General features: G+C 33.6%; 1 protein-coding gene across 1 annotated transcript; it reads left to right on the top strand.

Moving 5' to 3' along the window:
• The first annotated feature begins 1,178 nt into the window (after positions 1-1,178).
• LOC134230683 (uncharacterized) lies at positions 1,179-5,226 on the top strand. Its single transcript, XM_062712520.1, has 3 exons — positions 1,179-1,250; positions 1,918-4,118; positions 4,655-5,226. Exons 2-3 carry the CDS (start codon positions 3,098-3,100, stop codon positions 5,203-5,205), a joined length of 1,572 nt encoding a protein of 523 aa, XP_062568504.1. The 5' UTR covers positions 1,179-1,250; positions 1,918-3,097; the 3' UTR covers positions 5,206-5,226.
• The last annotated feature ends 5,285 nt before the right edge of the window (positions 5,227-10,511 follow it).

Raw genomic sequence — 10,511 nt, 5'->3', positions numbered from 1 at the left:
AAACGTGGAGGGAAAATAATTAAAGATACCAGACATGATTTGATCTATGGAAAGGATATTTTGAGTGGGGTCACATCATACTGGGGAATAACTAGTATGTTATTTTGGTGCAATTTGTTAATAATCAATTGTTACCTTGTTTTATTGAAAACTTAACTGATTTCCAAATATGCTGTAAAATGCTGGAACAGTTCCAATGAATTCACTGCTAATGATAATAAGGCAACATTTATAAGGCATAGACTTATCATAAGGTTTAATAGGTAAGTACATGTACATATTTTTTGTGAATATGTATCTCCATTTCTTTCCTTAATAGGATTCGGTATAGAAAAAAAAGGAGCAAGAGTGAGAGGATTAGACAATTAAAGTGCACAATGTAAGTTACAATGTTGATTTAACTTTTTAGAACTCTTTCATTCATCGCTATGGGATTTGGTATGTCGTTCCTTCGCTTTTTTATGAAAAATGAGCATCAGACTAAAAACGATGATGAATCAAGAAGTGTCTCGGAGGAATCTGACTCAGATGCAGATGAAGGATACTGTGTTTCCGATGCTTCGAAGAAAACCCATGTTACAAAAGGTATTTGTATCCAATTCTTTCATTCTTATATTCAAAGACAAATTGCATTAAAACAACAAACAGCCCTTAAACATAAAACCACTCATACATGTATTAGATGAAATCAACAGGATAGACAATCCTACTGCAGAACACGGGTATGTTAAGAAAGCATATAAAGCATTTCTCGGGAAATTCAGACTTTTTAAAGAAAATTAAGCTTGATAATTTACCAAAACTAAAGATAAACGTAAATTATTATTAACGTTTGCATAAAGATAAAACAGTGTATAACAAAAAGACGTGCATGAACACCACGCCATCACGTGACTTCTATTATTAGCGAAATGTTCTTTAAGGAAAAGCTAACAAAACAGCAATAACCCGTAGTCTAATTATTTTTTGAGTAAATAATATAAACGAAAAAAGCTTTTTTGCTGCCAGAATGCTAAAATAATTGTTCCACACATTTACAATCGTAAAAGCCTTAAAGAGTCTTCAGTCATAAAATTTTAAGAGATTTTTTTCAGTGCTCGGGAGCTCTATAAAGCTTCCAATCAACAACAATCGGTGGTTCCAATTTCCATCGCACACAGGTCAAATGTCTGATATCAACGCCAAGGACATAAAAAGAAGCAAAAAAATGTTGGAGGAGACTGGATTCCAATTCTTGATTCCGCAATTAGGTACGTTTACCTTTGAACAATCTCACTCATCCAAATAAATACAAACCCCGAAATATGTTACTATCCCAACCCCCACCCAAAAAGAAAATTTCTCTTTCCTGCGATTTTCGTTTCGTCCAAACCGTGTAGCGTTTCGTGTAAACTGATTAGCTTTTCGCGCAAAATATTAAGCAATGTAAGCTTCAAAGCGTTTCCTGCAAACAATGATGTGAGCGTGCGAGAAGTGTATGAAAAACGTGCGACTTTTGTGTAAGAATCGATTTATTTTGAATATGACTACTGATGAATCGACCTGCTGTTCTGTAATGTTTGTAACAATTACTTTTCGAATATATTTATTGTACTTATGTATGTATTGAAACTTTAAACAAAAATCAAAATCGACGAGTATTTTCTTTTAAATACATACATATTTGCTTGCGGCGGGAAATATAGCGTAATTTCACTATAATAGTGAAATACCACTATTATAGCGGAATTTACGTTTCGCCCCAACCTGTTTATGAAAACATTGTTGAAAATAGCAGGCTAACAAATGGGTGTACAGTCCTTAGCATTCATTTAACATATTGTATGTGCAAAGATTTTTTTTTTGTTGATAAATGAGTACATTTTAGCTGAGTGACTATGTTCTTCTTGTAAGAATTCACTCATTGTTTTATAACAGTCCATGCATTCAACCAACTGCGAGCGGAATCTGCTAGATCCTCAAATCAAAAGAACATGATAAATAGCTATTTTCATGAAATACTGAAACAAAACAGAAAATCGGTATTCGTCGTAACCGGCATAATTGGAATGGGTAAATCTCGTGCAAGTTTGTTATTGTTTGAACGATTAAGAATTATGAAAGATGCAACTCCCTTCGGTGTTTCAAATATTAGTGAACTTGAGTTAATTAAAGTTTTACCTGACATCAGAATGGCAATACTTGTAGACAGATTATTTGATCAAATAACATCAACGGAAACCCTCAAAAGAAGTATATTAAGTCTTAACAAATTAATGCAATTACTCGATAACTGGACAGAGAATAATACTCTTATAATATCAATGGAAAAAGAAGTTCTAAATTACCTTCAAACCTGGCGAAAGAAAGAGGAGTTTCTACAAAAAAGCTTGGTCGTCGATTTTACTGGGAAGTTGGATATAAAGACCGAGGACGAGGACATATTCAATCACATAAACGACATGGAGGGGAATTGTTTTTCTTGTTTGTCTACAGTGTTACTGAATCCAGGTTTGAGATTCCAATATCCAACAGACTTTCACAGGTTTCCTTCGGATCCATTTTGCAATGATTTCCTGATCCAACAAAAAATTGCAGAGTCATTTGTTGGTATTTATCTAGAGAAAAAAGATGGATGCTTATATATCAGTGATAGAAGAATCCGTAAGATTTTGTGCAAAATTCTTTTTGTAAAAAATCCAGAAGGATTTCTTAAAATATGTCCTTTTAAAAACTTGATAGAATATGCAGTGCAAGGCGAAGTTTGCAACTTAAATGAGGTCCTCCTAGATACGCTGTTTTTGCGCCTCTTTACTGCTATAAGGGAACATCCGTCTTTTTCTCTGTTTGAGGATTTCGTACAAATATGTAAAACAGAAAATCAGGAGAAACATACAAAAATTTCCGATAATACAAAGGCAATTTTTTACGAATCCCTAACACCAACGTAGCTCATTTGACAAATCAATTAGTAGAGAGTGGTGGGAAGTATTTTTTGTCAATCGAAGAATTGTTACTACACGATATTTGTTTTTTCGCATGTAACTCTTCTGGAAAATCAAAAGATGATCTCTCTAGATTGTCAGATGAAGGAATAACTCGATATAGATCCAGCCTTATGGCAATTGCTTGTGAGTTTGAACCAAAAAAGTGCAGTTTGGAATATAAAACAAATATTTGGGACATAGGCAATATTCCGAACAGATTACTTGAATATTTTCTGAAGAGTAAGTATATGGTTGACACACTGTTGTCGAAAACCTTTATAAGGGCAGCTGAACAAAACTTTCGCTCCGAGTTTAGCCTCAGCAATGACTCTTTTTGGATAGGGTACCGAATTAAAAATAGACGTTCTAGCTGCAAAAAATTTGTCATTGTCGTTCGTAGGGAAAGAATTCCACAAACAAAAGATGAAACCTTACCGTCAACGTACTGTGGACTAGAAGTTCTTGTCAAAGGAAAGTTTGATACGGATGGTGAATCAAGAGCAATTATGCAAGAAGAAGCTAAATACAAACTTGATGAACATTTAACAATAAACGACTCGATCATAGACCAATTACTTCAAGCCCATAGTAACATTACTGGCATAACAACCTCTCCTGTTTTGTCAATGAATTACAACGGAGACAAACCACATAAACTAAAACCTATTTCGTGTATTGTAATATTATGCCACACAAAGGGTGTAGTTCCAATGGGTGAAAAACCTTTCCCTACTTACATACATGGCTTTCCCGTGGATGTACGTGAATCATGCCCGGCCACCTCTGCAACACGTCCTCCTCACGTTGGAGACACTATCAAAGCAGACACAGGGATGACCAAGGGAACCTTAGGAGGATTTGTTTTTATCGGAAGTAAAAAAGTATATTACTTAACTGCTGCACATGTCTTAGTGCAAAAACATTTCCTGAATGAAAATCTATTTAATCGTCCAAATGAAATAGATACAAAAATATTAAGAAAGGTGTCCCAGGAATGGCAAGAATGCGGTAAACTAGAAAGAGGGTATTTTGGACATATAGTTTGGCGAAATAGAGTAACAGTTGATGCTATACTTGTCAGTGTCGATCATGATGATCACAAGCCAAAGGATACATGTACCTTTCTTCCCCAAGAAAACGTAATTAATGCAGGTAAAGTAGGCACAATTTCAAATAATCTTAGCGGAAACCACACCTTAAGAGAATTGAAGTATTGTATTCTTGCTCTTATTTTTCACTCATCAATATCCAAATTACTAAACAATACCTTTACTTTAACCAATATCTCACCCCGATTCCTTATTTGTAGACTTATAAGACTTTAACAATATATCTGACGAATATGTTTTTCTTTGTATATTTATATGATTTGTGTATATCACAATATGCTATTAACATGATTATTAATCTCTGCGTATTGTTATATAATTTACACTGCTACCTTTCCTATATTGTTCATTCTCACATCTCAGTAATACCATCCTATGGACACATATATCTGTATGATACACCTCCTCAAAAAGCCTAGATATAAAAATTTAATTAAACCCATGAGGCCTTCATTGTGCTTAATAGCACGAACTTTTTTTAACATCAATTAAAATTGTAGAAATATTGGAATTTGTTCAATGATTTTCGGTATATTGATATTCTTGAATTCTAATGATACCACACTTTTTGCTTCATAGGATTTTCAGAGGGTTCAAAACCATATTTTACTGGAAAAATAAAAGAAATTCTAAAACTGGACACGTCATTGGATATAGTAAAATATGGACAAAAAACGTTATGGACAAAGGGAAAAATGACAAGTTTCAATGCATTTAACAAAATATATTTTGAAGCAAATGATCCTGGTGAATACTTTTACAGGAATTATTACGGCCAAATTGTCGTTACAAGCAACAGTGGTAAATTTGCTGATCAAGGAGATTCTGGATCACTTGTTTTCACCGTAGAAGATTACCAAGACCCCGAATTGCAATGCATAGGACTTCTCAACGCTGTTAACCTATCGACTTTTGAAGTATTTATAACACCTATTAGAGCTGTACTAGAGAGCTTAAAACTTGATTTAAATGCATTCACAAGGCTTGATCCCCCATTTTACTTGAAGTATTTTAACATTATTCAAGAAACGCAAGCTTTGCAAACTGAAATTCTTTTTAACATCGAAGAAAATACAAGAGAATTCAGGACCTCGAATCTAAGAAATGCTCCAGTTTCATCAATGCAATGAGAGAGAATAATAAAATAACTAGTGCAGTTAAAGTTTTCAAAATGATTTAAATTATAAGGTGCATGAACAAATAATAGCATTTGACATGAAATCAGAACTATTTTTTTCTATTTTTTTTTTGTTTTAATTAAGACGACACTTTGAGGGGTGATCAAGGGTATGTTTAGGAAGCATTTAAATCGTTTATTTGGAAATTTAATCTTTCTGAAGAAAAATAATGTTAATTAATTGCCAAAGCCGCTTGATCACTCCTCCGTGGCACCTGATCCAACCTCTGATGTTTCGGGGGTCCGTGTTTGCTTTGCTCTTATTTTGTATTGTTTTATGGACTTTGAGCTTGAATACTGTTCTTTATCTCCATATCCTTCTTGTAAAACGTAAACATGATTAACTATTACATAAATATAAAATAATGTCTCAGGCAAAAACGTGCACAAGCACCAAGGCATCACATGACTTTATCAATAGCAAAATGTTCCTTAATTTTAAAGCTACAGATCAACAGTACCCCCGAGTTTAATAATTTCCGTGAGTAAATAATATAGTTGTAAAAGCATATATTATGCCTAAAAAGAAAAAAAAAATATTCCATTCATTCAAAGGAAACCTTTCCCAGTGTTTTAATTTTTTTCTCCTGTAACGCGAGATTTTTCTTGAAACCATTCTTCACTCGGTATTCTAGCATCACTTTCCAAGTACTTAAGAAGACAAGCTTTCAGTATTTACAAATCTCATGTTTTGACATATCCATCTTACTGTCGTTCTTTTGCATTTTTAGTCACGAATGCAATGGAAAGGTTTACCTGGATACGTGTACATAGCTGACAGTCTTCGAAAGAAAATAGCCCCGTGGAGATCCGGGTTAGACTAGGTCCTCAGTAACCCCTTGCTTGTCGTAAAAGGCGACTAAATGGGGCGGTCCTTTGGATGAGACCGTATCAACCGAGGCCCCTTGTCACATCAGGTGTGGCACGATAAAGATCCCTCCCTGCTCAAAAGCCTAAGTGCCAAACATAGGCCTAATTTTGCAGCCCTTTACCGGCAATGGTAACGTCTCCATATCAGTGAAATATTCTGGGGAGGGACGTTAAACAGTATACAATCAATCAATCAATCGAAATAAAATATAATCAACACAATGAATTACCATGCCTGTTTGATAAATCTTAATTCCGGATAAATTTCAAATAATTGCTTCAAAACTATATTTTACGTGTGTTTGTACATATTGTCATAGCCATATTCTCTTTTTAAAACAAAAGATCAATTTCCAAGTTACGCTGATGTACCCTAATTATGTCGTCAGTTGTCAAATTTAATCGAAAAAACCCAAACAATTGACGAAATAAATTGTATTTAACATGTAAAAAAAATAATTGTAGGAACTTATATTTACAATGATGGCCCTCTTTGAAAATAAATTTTTATTTAACAAAATGAAGTTTCATTCTGCCCCGTATTTGGAATGTAAATTAGAGATACGCTACACATATGTCGCTAATAAAAACCAACATGGTCAAGGACGGATACTTGTATGTCTGATATTTGTTGTTTAACCACCATTCGGTTTTTTTTAATGAATTTATTTCATTTAGTCAGGATTACGTTTAATTTATGTTAGACTAAGAGTATATATAATTCGCAAACTGTACAGAAATAAGGCATAGTATGAAGGCCTCAAATTAAAGTGAATTATTTGAAATATTTGTAATAAGATAACAAGATTTAAACATTCTATTCATTTTAGCTCACTCGAGCCGAGTGCTCAATTGAATTTTTTTTATCAAAATGTGTCCCTTATCTGTCGTTTTCGTAGTTGATGTCGTCGTTAACTGTTCACATTTTCATCATCTTCTCAAGAATCACTGGGACAATTTCAACCAGACTTGCCACAAAGTATCTTTAAGTAAAGAAGATTGAAGTTTATTCAAATGAAGGGTTACCCCTCTTTCAAAAGGAGATTATTATGAGTAAGTGAAAAATTAATGGCATCTATTATAAATTTTAGGAATCACTGGGCCAGGAAAGATAAACTCATGTGGAATCATTCTTAGGTAGCGAAGATTCAAGTTTGTTCAAAACAACATCCCCGGGGTTAGGGTGGGGTTACAATAAGGTATCAAAGTTAAACTTAGGAAAAATCTTTAAAAATCTTCTTCTCCAGAGTCACAGGGCAAGGATAGATGAAATTCATGTGGAATCATTCTCAGGTAGCGATGATTCAAATTTGTTCAAATCTTGACCCCGGAGTGGATGGGGCCGCAATAGGTTATCAAAGTTTAACATATCAATACATAGGAAAAATCTTTAAAAATCAGCCAGGACCAGGAAAGATGAAACTCATGCAGAACTATCTTTTGAAAGGGAAGATTTACGCAGGACGGTTAAGGTTGAAGTAAGGAGGTGGGCCTAATTTGTTCGAGAAATGTTTACTGTGACTTCACACACAATATAAGGTCTTTAAAATACCACATAATAAAATAATTTTTCTATTTCAAACAACTGGATAGCTGTTTAGTATATACAAATTTGCTATTACATGCAGTTTTGTCGTTTGTGTATTCCTACACAACAGTTTTTAAACGATGCATTGATTGCAATGCACTTCTCAATGTGACGTCATCTCGCAAAAAAATGCAGTTTGTACACAGTGAGAGGCTGATCAATTCACATTTTGTACAATGAAAAATGTCTTTTGTACTCAAATAAAATATTAATTGCAATTAAATAAAAGGCCCATATCTTGGATGCGATTTTTTTTTTTTTAGAATTTTATTTATAAACTGTCCGTACCTACTAAAGCCAAGTGATCCTGTCGTGTGTTTGTATGCAAATTCATTGAAATAGAAATTGAATGGTCCTAATAAATCGATTTATTGCAAGTGCATACCCTCAATGTATCTTGTAAGTTCTTTTTATACACAAACTCAAGAAGCATTAACATATTTGAAAAGTGCTGCGAACCTCATGAAATCTTGCAAATAAATTAATTACAGCTATTTTTATTGTAGTTGATAAGCAAAATATTCCACCTGCCGTCAAACATTTTAAATTTTAGCAATCAAAAAAGTGAATCTATACAGGTTCGCAGCACTTTTCACAAACTACATATAGTGTTAAAAAGATTTTAAATTAAACTATGATTTTTAACTTGGTTATGCCCTTGCAATATAGGAATTTATTGATGACCCTTAAACTGCAAGTCTAATTGCTAAAACCATGTGCCATCGACATCACGTGACAAGTCTAAATGAAAAATCTAAATGTTCCGAACATGTAGATTTAAACTACATTACTTTTTTGATATTAGTGAAGTCCTAAAAATAATCACCCTACCAAATGAAGTATGTATTTTTTATCTTTAAAAAACGCCGATATTTCCAATTGTAACCATAACAGTGCTGCGTAATCATGACCCATTGGGCAAGTGTGTGGCCACATATGGTGATCTAGGTTTTACATAGAAATTCATGATGAAAATCGTTGAAATTCTTCACAAAGCCATCATGATGATTGATCAATAATTAAAAGCATAAAAATGTGGATTTGAAATTCAGGAGAATAGAGAAGCCATAAAGTGGACAAATGAATTAGGCTATATCAACAAAATTTTTTCATCTTATTAACAACAAAACCATAATGTGTCACAAAATCATTCCAAGGAAGTGTAGATTTAAGTTTGTTAAATACTTAACCCCCTTCCCCTTAACTAATTTTTAAAATATATTTAACGTTAAACCTTTCAATACTGAACTACATGTAGTTTTTGGTTTTCCGTAGTAAGTTGCTCAGGTGAGCAATGTGGCCCCTTGGCCTCCTGTTTTTAGAATTTTCCGATGTGTTAGAGTTAAAAAAATGAGTCTAAACATTGGTTAATATGAAACAAAAGAATGTTTATTTCTTTAATCAATGCATTTTTTGTTGACTTTTCATATAGGTGTGCATTGCCCCTTTTAAAATGAGGTTTCTCCACAAAAATAGAGTAAATTCAATTGAATGTATTATATAGCATATAAAAAGATTGTGCATAACAGCCAGGTAGATCATTTTTGAAAGGGGGGGGGAATTCTTTGATTTACCTGTAAAGGTAGACAAGCAAAAAAAGGGTGTTTCCCAAACTCGAAAATCCTATGACCGGGAAAGGGAGGAAAAGAAGAAAAGACTTGCTGTGCCTTTCAACTCGACATTTAGATATATTGACGACGTATTGTCAATTAACAATGGTAATATCGATACGATATGCATTGTATATTGGTGAGCCTGAGATAGAAAATACCACAGAGTCTGACACTTCTGTTTCATACTTGGATATTTTACTTGAAAAAGACGCTAATGGTTATCTAACAACCAAACTATATTATAAACGTGATGACTTAAACTTTTCTATCGTCAACTTCCCTTACCTATGCAGCAATATACCTTATTCACCTGCATACGGAGTATATATATATCAGCTGATTCGATTCGCAAGAGTATGTTATACGTAAGAACAATTTCTAAAAAGAGGTAAATTATTGACAAGCAAGTTGATGAAAAAAGTATTTCATCAGTCTCGATTAAAGTCATCATTTCGTAAGTTCAGTGGTCGATACAATGACCTTGTCAGCAAATACAATTAATTTTTGAATTTAATGCTGAATGACGTTTTTCATACCAATTGTTAGTCCATTATTTATACATTGAATTGACGACGGATGTTTCCGTTATTTCCTGATCATGATAAGGAGCACACGGCGGGTGTGACCGGTCAGTAGGGGATACTCACTCCTCCATGGCACCTGATCCCACCTCTGATGTTTTGGGGATCTGTGTTACTCTGCTCTAATTTTGTATTGTTTTAGGACTTTGAGATTGAATACTGTTCGGTATCCCCATATCCTTCTCTGCTGATGTTTCATATGAATGGGGTTGCTGTCACAAACATGGTATTGTTCATCGTGTTATTGAAGGAAAAGACAATTTTATGGGTAAAACATTTCTGAAAATAAAAATGACATATTGAAATTTCCCAGCCACTAGAAAAGCTTTTTGGTATTTGTTGCTTAACAAGGAAGTTATTGTTTAGATACACTTGTTATTTTGTATAAATTTCCTTGTTTAAAATGATGAGTGGACATTGGATTATACTATGGGAATTGTATAGTGATGGTATTTATTTTTTTAAGAAATTCTTGACGCTATGATTTTGCGTTACATTGCCGTTTAATGCAGTCCTTGGATACAAAACTTGATGATTTTAAGGTGAAGTAAATTGAGTTCTATCATATCGAATGGAATGAATCTTCACCTATCAACAAAACAAATAT

This window comes from Saccostrea cucullata, unplaced genomic scaffold (genome assembly GCF_032062105.1).
Source record: "Saccostrea cucullata isolate Sc308-1 unplaced genomic scaffold, CSIRO_AGI_Scuc_v1 ctg695, whole genome shotgun sequence".
Lineage (NCBI taxonomy): Eukaryota > Metazoa > Mollusca > Bivalvia > Ostreida > Ostreidae > Saccostrea > Saccostrea cuccullata.
This window is presented reverse-complemented; position numbering and strand designations above follow the sequence as displayed.